Source organism: Ochotona curzoniae, unplaced genomic scaffold, assembly GCF_017591425.1.
Source record: "Ochotona curzoniae isolate NIBS_2020 unplaced genomic scaffold, NIBS_Ocur_1.0 contig_4501, whole genome shotgun sequence".
Classification (NCBI taxonomy): Eukaryota; Metazoa; Chordata; class Mammalia; order Lagomorpha; family Ochotonidae; genus Ochotona; species Ochotona curzoniae.
The window spans coordinates 16,878,476-16,895,758 of NW_024466307.1; the positions used below are offsets into that span (position 1 = coordinate 16,878,476).

The 17,283-nt window shown below is 37.8% G+C and overlaps 1 protein-coding gene across 1 annotated transcript in view; it reads right to left on the minus strand.

The window, feature by feature from the left end:
- Positions 1–17,283, minus strand: part of FBXL17 (F-box and leucine rich repeat protein 17) — a 409,923-nt gene that overhangs the window by 264,148 nt on the left and 128,492 nt on the right. Inside the window, exon 6 of the mRNA XM_040986132.1 lies at positions 12,806–12,936. Within this exon, the coding sequence (XP_040842066.1) occupies positions 12,806–12,936 (131 nt within the window). The remainder of the gene's footprint in view (positions 1–12,805; positions 12,937–17,283) is intronic.

A 17,283-nucleotide genomic window follows, 5' to 3' on the forward strand; every position in this document is an offset into this window, starting at 1 on the left:
CTGCTTCCTCTTATCACGTTCTCTTTAATTGGGCAAAAAGGGAAGACAAAGGGAAGACAATAACACAGACCACTGTGAAACACCATGATCAATTTTTACACGATTTTAAAGAAATATTTATTCATATGAAAGGCAAAGGTTCAAAGAAATTGGGCGGGGAGAGACAGAGATCTTCCATCCACTGTTTCCACAAATGTCTACAATGTCCAGTGCTTGAACAGATGGAAGCCAGGAGTCAGAAGTTTCTTCAGAATTTCCCAAGAGGATACAGGGACCCAAGCACTTATGCCATCTTCTGCTGCTTTCCCAGGCATATTACCAGGGAACTTGATTAGAAGTGGAGAAGGCAGGATTGAATTGGCATCCATATTAGTTCCCAGCATCTCAGGCAGCAGCTTTATCTGATATGCCACCACAGCAGCCCAACAGTTATTCTTAGTAAGAATTTGGTGGTGTCACAGGGAGGGCGGGGATGGTTGGTGGTAGAGGCCTCATTGTGGCATAGTGTGTAAATCTGCTACCTGCATTGCTCGCATTGCATATGGGAGCCCAGTCTATGTCCCAGCTGTTGCTCTTCCAACCCAGTTCCCTGCTAATGGCCCAAAACACTGAGCAGAAGATGACCCAAGGGCTTATTTGAGCTCCTGCCACCATTGTGAGAAATCTGGAAGAAGCTTCTGACTTTGGTCTGAGCTAGAGTTAGCTGTCCTACACTTGGCCATTTGGGGAATGAATCAGGAGACAGAAGTTCTCTTTGTCCCTCCCTCTCTCTTTGTAACTCTGATTTTCAAAATAAGCAATAAAACTTTTTAAAAAGAATCATTTGGGGGGATGTTTGTCCTAACAGTTAAAATGCTGGTTAAGATGCCCACAACCCATATCTGAGTGCCGGAATCCCGATTCCCGGCTCAGCTTCCTACTGAGACAGTTTCTGTAAGGCAGCAGCAAGGGGTTACAGCATCACAGACTTGGGTTGAGCTCCTTGCTCAAAGGTTTGGTCTTGGCTAAGCTGCAGTCACTGCTGGCATGTGAGTGAACAAGCAAACAGGAGGTCACTCTCTAGCTCACTTGCTCTCTGTGCCTATCAAGGAAAGAAAACCTAGAACTGGATCACTACTTAAATACACACACACACACACACACACACACACACACACACACACACACACTAATACAAGGGATTGTATCTATGAACTTTTAAATCTGTATTCACATTATCTCTCTCACCCTCAGGCCCTAATGAGAACAGAAAAACAGGCTTTTCCTCATGCATTCATTAAATGAATACAAGATTAAACAGTAATACTAGAAACTGCAAATGGATGCTATTTTATTGTAATATTTATTTTATTTAATGATATTTATTTTATTGTAATGATATTATAATGCTCTTTGGCATTACATTTATATTCAATAAACTCCACTTGTATAAGTTTCTTTGTGTGTTATCTAGGGGGACGGGGAGAGCTTCTATTTGGGTTTACTTGCCAATTGTCCATAACAGCAAGGGCTGGAAATTCCATTTGAGTCTCTCCATGGATGCTAGGGACTTAAGCACAGGAGCTAGCACCTAGTGCCTCCCCTGCTATCAGGCAGCTGGAATCAGAAGTAAGCCACGACTCAGACTCAATATGGGATGTGGGAATCTCAAGCAGCAATTTCAACACCAAGCCAAATGAAGCACCACCAAGTGTGTGTTGCTACCAATTGTACTTTAAAATTCACAATAAGTTGTTGGAACCGGTTTGGCTCTAGCAAAACACAGGTTCTCTGTGGCCTGAGCAAGCTGCATTCAGTCCTGACTCTGTACTTGCTAGGTGTGTTCTTCACGAAGACACTTTACATCTCAGACACTCATTTTGCCTCATCCATAAGACAAAGCGTAATGGCAGCTGCTATATCATAAAGGTTAAGTGATAACTAGATAAGAGAATGAATTAAAAGCTCTCAGCATTGTCCATTACAATATAAAATTCTCAGTACATGGTAGCCGCCAAGTCAGTGCTTAGCCACCATCTGCTGTATAACAAACCACAGCAAAACAAACAAGAAAAAGTACCAGCTTTGAGGAAACAACTCTTAGGTGCTCATGGTTTTAGGCTCACTGATTTATTCTGGGCACAGCTGAGGAGCTCTTCTCATTTCATTACTTCAGAATGCAGGAATCTGAAAGCTGGCTGAGGCCACACAGTTTTGCTTCAGTATGAGACTTGGTCCTTGCTGCTGGTGAGAGCTCTACCACCTTCATGTGGTCTCTCATCCTCTGGGCTTAGTCATGTGTTGGTGGCAGGATTCCAAAAAGGCAAGAAAAAGGCTCAGAAGTGCCACAGCTTGAACTCCACATGTCCTACCGGTGAGAGTTAAGATGGAAGGAGACAGAGAACTTTCTCCACCTCTTAATGGGATGATAATTAATGTCATGTGGCATAAAAAGTACATCTGAACAAAAAAAAAGACTATATTTTTGCTATCATCTTCAGTGTGTAAAACAGCGATCAATTTTTACAGCCCCAATTCTTTTAACTCTAAGCACTGCAAAATGCAAATTTCAAAATGCCAAAGAAGTTCTAGCTTGCCATTTTTCCCACAAATACAGTAGCACTGCTTTACCGCTTCAGTGTGGGAATAAAAAAGATCAAGATTCCAGAACAAATACCGTCATATTGGTTGGCTCATTGGTTGGTATCTCTGTGTTCTAAAAGTGCTTGGATCTTTTCCATTTGATATAACCCATATATTTATATCCATCTGATTTGATATTTTTACTTCTGACAAGCAGCTTTCAAACTGAATATTCCACAATAGCATCACCAAGAAATCTGAATTTTGTGTAACACTTCCAGAAATTAGGAAGTTTATGAAAAATAAAAGCAGAATTATTGTTAGGAAAAAAAAACTAGTTTTGTGAAGCTAGTGAACTTGACCAGAGATATACTCACACTGAATTAAGATATCAAATTTGTTATAGTAAACATTTTCATAGCTACATGAGCAAATAATGTAAAGCTAAAGTAAAACTCAAAATTTATTTTCAATGTATTAAATTAAATCCTATTTTACTACATATATTTCTAAATTTCTTGGCACAAAGAAAAACCAGAAAATGCTACCGGGGCATCCTTTAATGTGTGTGTCTCTAAACAATGGATTTCTAGAGTCACAATCCTTAACCCAACCCAAACTACCTGTTTTGGACAATTTCATGGGGCAGGATATGCCACTAAGCACAGTGCATAAAAACACTCAGTGCTGACAGTGGGTTACTGTTTGACAATGAGGTGATCAGAGAAGCAACCTAGCGAATGTTTATTTCCCCAATAATGGCAATGGCTACATCTGCCAATGACAAACTAATTCTTGTAACTGACATTATTTCCATCAACAGTTCTGTCACAACACTGCAACGTAAAAACACAGTTGGAAAATCAAGTAGTTTTCGATTTTAGACATATCTGCAATGCCAAAAATTATAATACTCCACAATGGCAACCTCAATAATGTGATATTTGTCTATTCCAGTTTTTAAGAAATATAAAAATCCTTACTATAAAAATTTTTAAAAAAAGCCACCCTCCAATGTCAACCTGATGGCTAGCTGTTTCCTATCAATGAAAGAGGCCTCTTAGTGAAAACTGTTGTAATTTGATCATGCAAACCGGTAATTAGGGCTTGGAGATAATCCCACACCACAATTCTGAAATATGTAATATACCTCACATTCTTTTCATTTTTACAGATAAGCCTGTGTCAAAAAACAACCTTATTTGGTTTAATTATTTCAAAGTCATGGGTGGGTGAAAGATTTATTTCAAAGTCATGGGTGCTAGTAGGTTTGTATGGAAAAGTTAACACATTTGAAAAAGAGTGACTATTCTAACATTTAAAAAATTGCATTGCTTACTGATCTTAATTGCCAGGATTTTAAAAGACGGTTCCAAAGTGCTTCCTGAACAAACAGAAAAGCAATTAGCCTAAATTAATTGCTTTGCTGATGTGATTTGCAGTAGGTATGCCTGGTGGTTTTGAAACTCCTGCCAGTGCTTTCAAAACTTGATGTTCTGATGATACTTCTTAGCCTATTTTTGCACCAGGGCAATTAACCGGATAATTATTCTAACTGAACCTGGCCTTAATCAGTATGTTTAGGTTCATGGTAGTAATTAACGAAATATTAAACTTGTATTTAAACAGCAGCACTTAAAACGACTGTAAGAGGACCTAAGGAAAAACCTGATTCAGATACAGTCCCACTCTTCTCACCTCTGCCTCTGTGCAATTAATACCAGTGTAACATACATGAAAGGTTAAGTCATGTTTCTGGTTCTTCACCTACAAATGCCTGCAAGTTTCTACCCAAAGGGCGAAGTCCGATGTGTGTACATTAAAATTCTATTAGAAAAAAAAAACAGAGGGAAGAAAGGAATGAGAGAAGGAGGCAGGGGGAAAGAGGTGGTATGGCTTTCAGATAAACAGCACACCAATGCATACAGAATGCCGTATCTGAATCCAGACGACGACACTAAATCCTCACGCTATTAAGCATCAACTTTACTTAGAAATAAATAAATCTGCAAGAAGAGGGATATTTGAACCAACTGTCTGGATTTCTGCCAGAGTTCGAGCCAAATTTAAAAGCAGATTTATTCAACCTTCAAAAGCCGAATTTATAATTCTCTCAACATGCATATATTAAATTACTTCTGCAGGCAGGGCCCTGTTTGAGGTGCTGGAAACGGGGTGAAGCGAGCGCAGAGGGCCAAGATGAAGACATAGGTTCTTCTTAAAAGGAGAGAATCAGAAACAAAATGCCACGCAGCCACACAATGATGGATGGCACGCACGGGGCATGGGCTGCTGATGCAGCCAGACAGTATCGTGATACGGCACATCATTACAACCTCCGGTGCGATTTCACCTTTTCCTTAAATATGAAGGCATCTGCATTTATTTTAAGAGAATTTATGCTCAGCGAAGCAACTGTTTCTTACTTCACTGAGTAGAGAGTTATTTTATACTGCCTTACATTACGTTATCAGCTCATGAATGACATACATAAAAACCTTTCTATTTGGGAAGACACATGGATTCAGGCTGAACATGTTCCGCCATCTCTCCCTTCTTCAGGAAATGCCTCCTTCCTTCATCTCTAACAGGACTGTCATCCAGAAAATGGCCCAGGCACATTCATGTCAGCTCTGCCATTTTTAATTATCACCAATCAAGTTCTAGCAATCTCTCCTCTCACTAAACATATGTGTACCTACCTTCTAAAATACTTCTTTATGCCACTGCTCATAAAATATTTTCGGCTGAAGCAAAATCCCTTGCACTAAATTAATAACTAATCGCAAGAGATATTTATCATCTCAAGTATTTTACAAGAAAATTGTCAGATTTAATCACCTTTCTCATATTTTCACTATTTACTGGGCTTCATTTATCACACACTTAAAATGTTGACAACAGTAAGTTGTTTTAATTACCATTTGGGGCTTGGGGGATAAAGAACAAGACAACTCCTGGGGGCAGCTGGGCGGGTAGCGGGAAGGTATGAATTTATCCAAGCAATTGATAAATTGCCATCATTTCCATCAAAATATGAATATCTTCTTCATTATTCGAAATTTCAAAACATTTCTGAGGTTGGCAGGACTCTAAACCCCATGGATTTCAATGTGTGATTCTTCGGCATATGCAAGGTATCCTGTTCTTTTCCATAATTTGAACGCAAATTCTGATTTCCTAACACAGAAAACTTGTTTTGCTTTGCTTTGTGTTTAACCCTGTAAGCTAAATGTTTCCCATATCTGTTTACTCATTGTTTATGCTAGAAAAAAAAATACTAGCAGGACTTAGAGTACCACATTCAGGAACATTCATGACAGGATCCTACAGGAACTCGTACGGTAGTATTATTTGTGGAAATGTTTGCTTACACACTATTGCTCTCTGGGAGTTCTAGATAATACACAAGTATATATGGCATTTAAATAACAACTGGAAGTTCTCCTTCAATTTGAATAAAATAAGAATCTCAGCTGATGACAAATGCACAAGTCATTTTATACAGAGATCTTGCTCTCTGCTGAGAAAGTTCCTTGATTGAAAACTTGCCTATACTGGGGAAAGGGAGCAGATCTGTTATGTCAATTATTTCTTACCAGGAATGTTAAACACTTCAGTGAAGTTAACGTCCTTCTTTCCAACTTAAAGGTGGAAAAATAACTTACTCAAAGTCTATACTTAGTATTATTCAATCTGCCAGATAAGTATTTGCTGCATCTGACAGAGAACGTTCACAGATGATGGCAATCCTTATAAAAGTCAATGTATACCATTACATGTTTTAGTAAATATCTACTGAAAATTTATTTGTGAAATCATTTATAAAACAAACAATGAATCAAGTGTGATAAAAGAATTTCTACTTTTCCTTAAGGAATTTCAGAAGAAGTCAAGAATATGTGCAAACGGACTTTAGGTGAACCTGTATTTCCTGACAAAATAAGTTGTTTTTAAAGATCTGTATCTCTGCATGCAACATAAAATTGAGTATAAAATATCTAAAACTTATCACCTCTTAGATGGCTCATAAGGAAAAGGAGGAAGCTTTCTAATGATAGACATCAGTTAGCCTGATCGCCGAGTCAGATGACCACACAATCCATCATCCAAACCTGGACATTTTGCCAAGTCAGGCAGCAGCACAAATGCTCGACCTGACAGCATGCCAAAAGCAGCAGGAGTGGGCTGAGACTCCAAAGCAAAGCAGGTTATACGGTCACTAAAGGTCTGAGGCTGAGTGAGACACTGGGCAACACTGCAAACCTGTGCTTAAAGACTCTGAAGAGACAAGAAACGGCTTGTGGAGGGGCCGGGGAGCATGGGGCGTGGGAGTCCTAACCCTGATTCCACTTGTACTAAACTGTGCAACATCCTTCTCCTTAAGTCCCCTGTTTGAAAACGGGAATAATTATTTCTTCCGCAGGGCTGTTGCAGGGATTAAATGAAGTGACATGTGCACACACTTAGCACAGAGTCCCACTCAGACTGTACTGAGTGCTAACTCTTGTTACTATCCTTGCTCCAGCAAAAAGAGGGGGAGAGCTCGCTAGCACTATAAAATCACCCTCGATTCTGGAGAGACAGTCTGATGGAGAGAAGAACACAGAAGACATCATTTTCGCAGGAGTTCTGAAAGGCTGGCGCCTAATTATTCCTTTACTAAATGTCTTTCTAGGGATGGTCTAACAAATGGTTGTGAATACGATGGTGAGTGCTAAAATATGTCTACCTCAAACTAACAATACGTACTATGAAAGACACCTTCCTGCCCCCTATAATCCTCCTAAAAATCAAAGGATATCTCTTTCTTTTGTGAAAGCATGAATACATGCCAGAGAACATATGTAACACCATTCAGTGGATTACGGAAATAAGGTAAAATCCAGTTTTATCAGAGCTCTATCTAACCAGCTCAGACTCAATATTAGACACCAAAAGTATGCAAGTGGCCTGCAGGGCTTTCCACCCAGGTGGAGCAATGCTGATATAAATAGCACCACGGAGCTGCTTCAACAGTCAGTATTATTTTTGCCGCCTCTTTTATTTCCAAGTCTTCAGGTTTTATGGAAGAAAACTGCTCAAACTTCACACTCAGTACTCCAAGGCGAAAAGTATTCCTCTTCTCCAGACCACTTAACTTTAATAGAAAACAAAATAGTCTAAGACTTAAATTCACCTATGTCTGCAGGATTTAATGGATAATTTTGCCCTACACCACCCCCGCCCCCAGGCAAATTTTAAGCCTGTCTCTAGGAGAATTAAGTAATATTAGGGGATTGAAATGAAATAAAACTTGGAGTCCACTGTGACATGACATTCACAGGAAGGCAGCAGACTACCCATTCAGTCTGGGAACACTTGTAACTACAATATATAGCATATGTTCTCAGAACAATTCTTGGAAATAAAACACAATGGGCACTCAGCAAATATTTTATATCACCAACACCTGCCCAAATCCTCTCTGAACTTTATTTCTAAATATCACCGTTTTTTATTGAATCAACGGAAATTTGAGAGAAGAAACAGAATAAACATCCAGAGACGATCAAGGGAGTTAGAGAAATCTTGCTATAAAGCCTCATTGACTTTGACTTGATCCAAGGTGCCGTCAGTGTCAGTGAAAGGGTGGTGAAAGAATGTGACACTCTATGACTTTAACTTGAGTAGATGGGAAAGAAAACTAAAAAGCACTTTATAGAGAGAAAAAAAAAGAGACATAGTATTTAAGATTTTTCTTAATGTTAAAAACAAAGAAATCAAGAATTAAATACTAAGCACTGCCAATATATTCAATAAAATAAACAAGTTTGAATTTATAGGTCTGAAGTCGGATAGGAATTTGGTAAACTAGTTCCAACTTCTTCATAACTCAAGAGACTCATTCATAGCACTTGTGTTTGAACAGTAAGTGCAAGTGAATTCTCTACTTCTGAATTGCATTCCATGAAAAAGAAGGACTTTTACTTATTGTAGGTCAAATTGTCTCTCTCTGCAATTTCTGCCTGTTAGCCAATGTTCTGGCACCTGAAATAACTGGACTAACAAGGGAAAGATACCAATAAACTCCTTGTTAGCTGTCAATGTATTTTATCACACTTGATTTGAAAGGAATAGTGTGATTTAAAATACAAAATATGTAAAGATCTTTACAGTCTAAATTTCAACAAAGATTTTAGTGGATGGGAGCAAGAGGATTATACACAAAATGGGCACTGAGCGGTGAGGGTTGGGTTGAATGAGGACAACAACCCCAGAGAACAGCTCACATCTCATCCCAGAGAGTGCTGATGGGAGAAAATGTGGCCAGGCCTAGAGTTGCCAGAAGCCAACTTTGCTAAGAAAAGGCCCACATTTAGTATTTTCATGTGAATCATTCCAATTTTTAAGCTGTTTAAAACTATTTCAAACAATTCAAATACTGCAAACACTAAACAAAACATTGCTGAAAACTGGACTCAGTTGTAACCCATTATTTTGCAATGTCAAATAGTCTTATTTAAAAGTTTCATTTAAGGAGAAAGAAACCTATAGTTATTATTCTGAACCTCCATACATATGAAACACCTGCATATTATGAACTGTATTATGTGCTTGAAAGAAATTTGCCAAAACATTGTAAGATTTAAATTCTGCAAGATTTAGGGTATGCACAGATGCAATAGCTTCCTTTATATAGATTTAAGATTGACACAGCAAACTACGACAATATAATTTACTTTTAACAATAACCCTCGCTTGTGTTACACTTGGTGACTCTCGCTAATGGAGGCTATCAACTCTGTGATTTCTCCCGAGTTGTGATCCTATACAGTGCTCCTAATCCACGAGCAAGCACGGTCTACAGTCAGGGAAAGGATCCTATTTGATAATGGACGTAGAGATCACAGGACTGATCTAACCTTTTAGGAACAAGGTGGAAGAGTGAAAACTAGGAGATTTATGACCTCTTTGTCAGCTTAAACATTGAAAGCAGCTTTTGTAAAGATCTATTAAAATCAATTACACTTATTCTAATCCTCATTGGTGAAAAAGACCAAAAGAGCCATTATAAGTATTGCTGCTCTGAAGGTGCTCAGAGGTCGGTATTTCACCTATCTGATTTCTACAGCCAAAATACGCTACTTTTAGTACTGTATTAAGCATACAGAAACGCTGTAAGACCAAATTGGATGTGAATAGCCAGACTTACCTGCAATACAAATACACACATTTTAATAAACTTAGAGTGAGACAGCTGCAGACATAACAGATGTTTAACTCATTGATAGAAATAGTGTCCTCTTTTCATAAAAATACTTAGATTTTAATTTGTACTCAAAAGCAATGGTAAATGTCAAATGACTACTGGACCACCTTTCTGAATACAAGAAAATATCACACTGTTTAACTCTCTAAACACAAAAAGTGCTTTTAGAAAAAACAAAGATAAAGAACACCATAGCATGTCTTAGTCACACAAATCAGTTCAAGGACCATTAAACGCTGACAGATAACCATGAGCTTGACAGTAAAGCCTACCAATTACTGCCTGTTTTTAAAATTTTGAACTTCAAAGAAAATTTTCAAGAAACATTTTTTTTTTCACAGAAAATGATCAACCTTAGAATAAACTCTATCTAAAAACTATCAAAGCTCACCTTAATGTGAGGAACACTAAAAATAGATGCTTTTAATAGAAATTTCATATAAAATAATACCTAAAGGCTCTATTATATACTTAATATGAAGAAATAATGAGCTTACTAAAAAAATAAGATAAAAATTTACATATAGATGCCAATTGCGTGTGAATTCAATTATGCATGGGGTAACTGACACATCATTCTTTGTCTCTTGTTTTTCCTCACCCACATTTTATTGCAGCAATGAATGCAACATATATCTACCAAAAAGCAAAAAAAAAAAAAAAAGTCAAACAAATCATGTAGACTTAACAGGAATATCATGACTTTCCCCTGAACAAAAGATGGTAAAGGGATTAAATTGAACACTTGTAAAGTACCTATCAATTATCTAGGTAATATAGGTTATTTTCATTCCTTCCATTCTTGCAAGGCTCATTTTATCACTAAGTCTTATGTCACCTAAAGGCAGAGACCTTTGAGAGTAGCTCAGACTCAGTGTTCCACAGTCTGGGATACAATACCAAGTATTAATAGGAGGCTAATAAATGCTTCCTGATTTACTGAGGGATAATCATAATGAACAAATGTAAAATAGAAGCTAATTGATAGGCTAAATGCATTAGTGCATTCCAGTGCCCTATATATGAAAGGTTACTAACCCATCTCAGCTAAGTGCAGAAATTATAATTAAATCTGATGGGAAGTCCTAGATTTATACCAATATAATTACAAATATTACTTAGCTTAGTAATACAATATGGCAAGAACAATGAGATGAGTAATTTAGATGATACTGCAAAGTGGGTTTTAATGTTTCAAAGTTCTATTACAGTACACAGGATAAGTGCAAGTAGTGTAATTAAAACCTAAGAGTCTGATCTTTGAAATTCTATTCAACTTCATTAAAACGCACGTTTCCTCAATTAATCCAAACTTTTCCATTTAAAAACATCAAAATACACTTTCATTCCTCACAAATAAATCTCTACAGCATATATATATAGATATTTATAATCAAACACTGAGTAATCAGTAGAGTTAAGAACAAAAACATGAACAGCACAAGGTTTCTGTACATGGAGCTCCACCAACGGAAGGAAAGCACAGTGAGTCTGCCTGCTTTTACTTTGGTAAATCACCCCGTTGTCTAAACACGCATTTGAAGACCAAGTGTGAACGAAACAGCTCAGAAGCCAAAGCAAGTTTACTTAGACCATGAGCTGATAATCCCCCTATCTGCAGACTCTCCAATGACTGACTTTCCCATACAGGTCAGGGATGCAGAAAAAGCCAGTGTGAAATACGAGCATTTTGTAGAACAAAATTTTCTCCACTTGCTTCAACGGATTACTAAAAAATTTTCTCAACATTAAGCTACTTCTAGACACTTAAAATCCACAGGATAAAGGTGACTAGACACTTAAGTTCCACGGGATAAAGCTGACTTATTTATATGCATTATTTTTTTTATGGAAAACTTTCCAAAGATTAACTAAAATGTAATATACTTGCCTGTATAGAATAATATTGATTAGAGAATTTTACTTCCGAAAATGACATCAAAATTCTTCATACTTTGAACATTTTATATTGCAAACATTATTTCAAATGATGATAATGTGCCCCAGTCCACATTAGTAAATTGTTTTAGGAAAAGTTAAGAAATGTAAATGAACATAATTTAACAAAATATCACTAGAACTTAACATAGTTGGAGAAAATCAAGTCTACGTGATTTTATATTTACAGTGGAAAAAGAAAAAGTAAGGGAAGGACGCCTTAAAACATGATCTGACACAAAATCAATAAATTGCTTGAAAAGATTTCAACCCTAGCGGGATCTAATTTTAGCTGAAGTAGTGCTTTCTGTTTTAAAGCGAAATATTATTGGTGACTCATCTTTTTAAAAAAAAAATGTTTTTGAAGTTACTGTGCAAGAGTCCTGGCTCATCTCTAGATTTACAGGACTATCTGAACTTATTAGTTAACACTAGAGCTACTAGATAGTTTTTTCCATTATAAAAATAAACTTTCAAGGGATTTCCTTTATCTTCTTTTTTTCCTTCATGCAATATTGCAAAGAAAAAAAAACAGACTTACCATTATTTCTAAGATTTCTCCTTTTAAAAAGTTTATACAATATATTAAACTGTTCACCACATGATTTCCATTTTCTAAACAAATTCTATTTATACAGAGAATAAAATGTCATCTGCCTAAAGGCCCTAAAAATAGAATGCTTGGGACAGTTTCTCAGAATCATTTTCCTTCGCAAATGCACAACAACATCAACCAAAGAAGTTGCAAGATTGTCAATATGACAAGTAATACATCCTGGGTAGTCAATGAGATAAAATTCAACAGACAACTCTAGTTATAATTGTTTAGGCAAATATTTGCATTAAAGAACATGAAAAGCTTGATGCACTCACAACCAACTGATGCATTAAAAATAGACAAGATTTGGATGGCTGTCAAAATTTTTAAATCAATTTAAAAAGGCACAGCTGCATTCAATTTTACTCAAGGTTGAGATAGTGTGCTACAATGGTAATTAGCACTTGCGACATGTTCCTGTCTGGAAACGTGTTTTAAGACGTCACAATGGTTACCTGTCATTTATGATCCAGTTCAGGCAGAGATTGAGAGAGCTAAGATTTTTGCACCTCTTGACAATTTCCATCACAGTTTCATTATCCAGTTCAGTGATATGACGTAGGTCCAAGCTGGAAAGGTTTCTCAGCTAATGAATTCAGTAAAATAAAACAGAAAAAAAGATAAGCGTCACACAAATTTTAAAGCATTATAATTGCAGTTTAATACAAAGCAGAGTTTCATGATACAATATTTGAGTACCACTGCAGAATTTTTAACATGTTACTAATGAAATATCTTACATAGTAAGTTAAAACTAAATATAGAAATCTATCATATACATATGAATAGTATTACATAAAGCATGTTTTATTAACATATCACAAAAGTCAAATGTTAGTAACTTGTTGTCTAATAGGTACAGAACTGATGAAGATATTATATAGGCCTACAATTTGATGAGATTGTTCAGTCTACATTAATCCATTTCAGAAACTTATTTTCATATTTTAATACAACTTACACATGAGCATTTTTTAGACATGGAATATTAATAAACACTTCACTCAGAGATATCTTATTGATATCTTATGTATATAATCCAAAGGGAACCATCACCACTGTGTACTGTACCATTAAGGAGTATTTTTGTTTTTCATGAGATTTTGCACTGGGGCCAAAGAAACGGACATAGTGATTTCACTGGTCCAGCTTTCTTATTCTTGATCAAGGAAAGATGAACTCACACACGCCAACAATCTAAGCCCCTATTAAATCTGCTCTTAGTACTCCTCTTAGTTCTGTCCCCTCAGTAAAGCTGTGTATACTTCTACTTTCTAACTGAAAATCATTTTTTTTTAAATAAAACTACAATTTTACAGCTAGTTTAGGAAGTTATTCATCACCGTTATAGACGGAATGCTGTGGTAACATGTAAAGAACCAAGCCCCTGGCGTGAGCTGCAGGTACTGGGCAGCTTGCTGGCCTCAAGCTCCTCTGGCAGGCCCATACTGGTGCTAGAGCCAAGATAGAAATAAATATATTAAATGGACCCATGGGGTTGTATGAGAACACTGATGCATGACTACTGAACCTGAATATTATGGAAAATTTTTCCTTATAAAATCGTATGCATATGTGAACTGTAAAATACAGCTATGCATAACACACAAACATAAGTGGCATCACTGCATTTCCTTAATTGCCCTTTTTATAGTGTCCAGAGAGGTATAAAACTGAAATATCTCCAAACCCGGGACTCTAACACAGCTTCCAATTCAGTTCTTTCTATTTGAATTCTTTGCCTACTGTTTTTGTTTCCTGCCATATGCAGTAGCTCTTCATCAGAACAGTTTGAATGTGCTTAATGGCACTGAACTAAACGCTTAAAATAGTTAAAACAGTAAACCAAATATTTTACCACAATGAGAAAAAAAATCAGTTCATCAATCAGAAGATGGAGAATACACACAATAAAAGCACTGTAGAAAATTTAAAATTGTTTGGGTGCCAGTCCAGGCTTGCAAGGCATAGCTGATACTTAAGTACAGTACAGTGCACAGGAAGGCAGATGTTAGCAAGAGGAAACTATTTTATTGACTTGCCAAAACTCAAAGATACCTTATAGAACTAATCTACAGCAGAAAGTTCCATTTCCACTAAACATGTAGACATGACAAAATTCAGGTTTACTTAACTCTTTAACCTTTTACAACCCTGCGTCCCCACCTCCTCCTTGGTGTAAGGCGGCACCAACACCCTGAGTGTGGGTACTAGCGCACTGTAGTTATGTGGGGAAGTGAAATGTTTCGCCTTCAAACATTGCACAGCTGCACCCAGTAAGAAACAGGTTCACTTCAGCTCTGACATCCAGAGTTTTACTGGGATTTTGCAATATTTTACTCTATTTTTTATTTTTAAAGATTTATTTTTATTATTTTGTTATTGGAAAGGCGGATGTACAGAGAGGAGAGACAGAGAGGAAGATCTTCCATCCGATGATTCACTCCCCAAGTGAGCGCAATGGGCCGATACTATGCCGATCCGAAGCCAGGAGCCTCTTCCGGGTCTCCCACGTGGGTGCAGGTTCCCAAAGGTTTGGGCCGTCCTCGACTGCTTTCCCAGGCCACAGGCAGGGAGCTGGATGGGAAGCGGGGCTGCCGGGATTAGAACCGCCACCCATATGGGATCCCGGGCGTGCAAGGCGAGGACCTTTAACCACTTGCGCCACCGCGCCGGGCCCAACTCTACTTTTTAAAACAAAGATTTATTTATTTTTTATTGAAAAAGCAGATTCACGGAGAAGGACAGAGAAAAATCTTCAGTCCACTGGTTCACTCCCCTAGTGGCCCCAACAGCCAGTACGGAGCTGATCCAAAACCAGGAGCCAGGAGCTTCCTTCCCGTCCCCCATGTGGGTGCAGGGTCCCAAGTCCTTGGACCATCCTCAACTGCTTTCCCAGGCCACAAGCAGGGAGCTGGATTGGAAGTGCAGCAACCAGGACACAAACCGGCGCCCATATGGGATCTCACCACGGGCAAAGCAAGGACTTTTAACCACTAGGCTATGGTGCCAGACCAAGTATTTCACTCTTGAATTCAATTTAGGCTCATCTCTCTATGAGCTGACAGCCTCAGCCTCCATTCCCATGGTCTTCTCTACGACCAGTCTGGTCAACTCCATTGGAACTACCAAGGATAGTTGCAGGGAGCTAATTCCAATAACCAGCAGCATTACAAGATAGACACAGTGCCTCTATGGTATGTAGCACTTTATTCAAAACTTCACTAACAGTTGTGTCAGATTCACCATATTCCTTTGTTTGCACTGGGAATTTCATAATAGCGCCCTCCAGTGTCCCATGAAAAACTACCCAAAATAATCCATCCTAGTGTGAAACAGAAACTGATATTTTAATTACATTTACTTGCCTTATAATTTTACGGTAGTCTTGGGTTTTACAAATCGCAGAAGACTTAAATAAGCAGCGCCTTATGACCAAGATCTTCCAAATGCTTTAGTTTAATTTTCAAACATTTTAGTAAGAAACTCAAGTCAGAATGTAGAATGTGGGTAATCACACTTCACTTTAACATTTCTTTTATTAGAAAAAAAAATACAGATTTTAACCAATTCATGTTAAAGTCTAAAATTAGTCAATGATTGGTATGGCCATATATACTTTAATATAAAATGTTACCTAGGAAACACAGGCTTGGAGATTTATAAAAAGACTTCAAATGGCTTCCAAATCTTCTTAAGACCCTGAAAAAATTCCAAACTATAACAGGGCCTCAAACACACAGACTGGTTACATTGGATGCACCAACAAAAGAGTGAGCGGATTTCTCAGGAAAGACAGCACGGATGTTACACTGCTTAAGGCCAATGTGGATGATTTATGTTAGACCAGCTAGAGGTAAAAATTTCCAAAATAAATAAAACACTGGCATAGTGGCCAGTGTTGTGAGTTAGCAAGTTAGGCCTCCCACCTGTAACACTGACATCTCATAAAGGCATTGGTTCTAGTCCCAGCTATTCCACTTCAGATTTCTCTGCTAACGGTCCTTGGCAAGCAGCAGCAGATAACCTAAGTGTTTGGATCCCTGCATCCATGTGGGAGACCTGTGTAAAGCTCTAGGTTCCTAGCAACAGCTTGGCCCACCCTTGGTGGTTGAGGCCATTTGGGGTAAAAACCAGCAAAAGTGACATCTGCGTGTGTGTTCTCAATATATAACTCGTCTTTTCAAATAAATAGAAAAAAAAAAACTTCAAAAAGAAACTTATATATAGTTAAAGTTATCTAATGTCAAATTAGCAACTACATTACTTTCATCAGCTCTGCACATATTGGCTTTATTGGGCCTAAGAATCTGAGCACCAGTAATCATCTTTGAGACCAAAACCATGAGTTAAGAGGATCAGTGTTGGGAGAAGCAATTTCAGGGCTGGAGAGGAGCAGGACACTGCCAGGCTGTCAACATGAGACCAGAGGTGTGGCAAAGGCACAGTGGGACAAGGGCCACAGAAAGACAACAGAGGCCCATTCATAACAGAAGGGGATGAAGGAGAATTTTGTTGTTGTTATTAAAAACAAACAAACAAAACAAAACAAAAAACTCCTGAGAATGGAAAGCAAGGGGCAGAGAGAATTTCTATTCCAAGCACAGAAAGACTTCTAGACCTTGACAGGGTCTGATGTCTATACTTGGAGAAGAACTTGATTAGACAGGAAGGACACTGCTTCTACTCATCAACCAGACTGAAAGCCCAGCGCTGTTAAGGCTGACATTCATAAAAACGGTACTCAAAAGCTCAGCCATGCTTAGGATATCAGCCAAATCCTCCTCAGTCCGTTCCAAGGAGAACACAGGAATGGAACACAAAAGCTTTTAAATAGTTTTACGAAATAGCAGACAATGAAATTTGCTAGCACAAAGAAAAAGTAGGATGTGCAGAGCCGTGGAACCCACAAAGTCATTCTCAGGCACTTCAC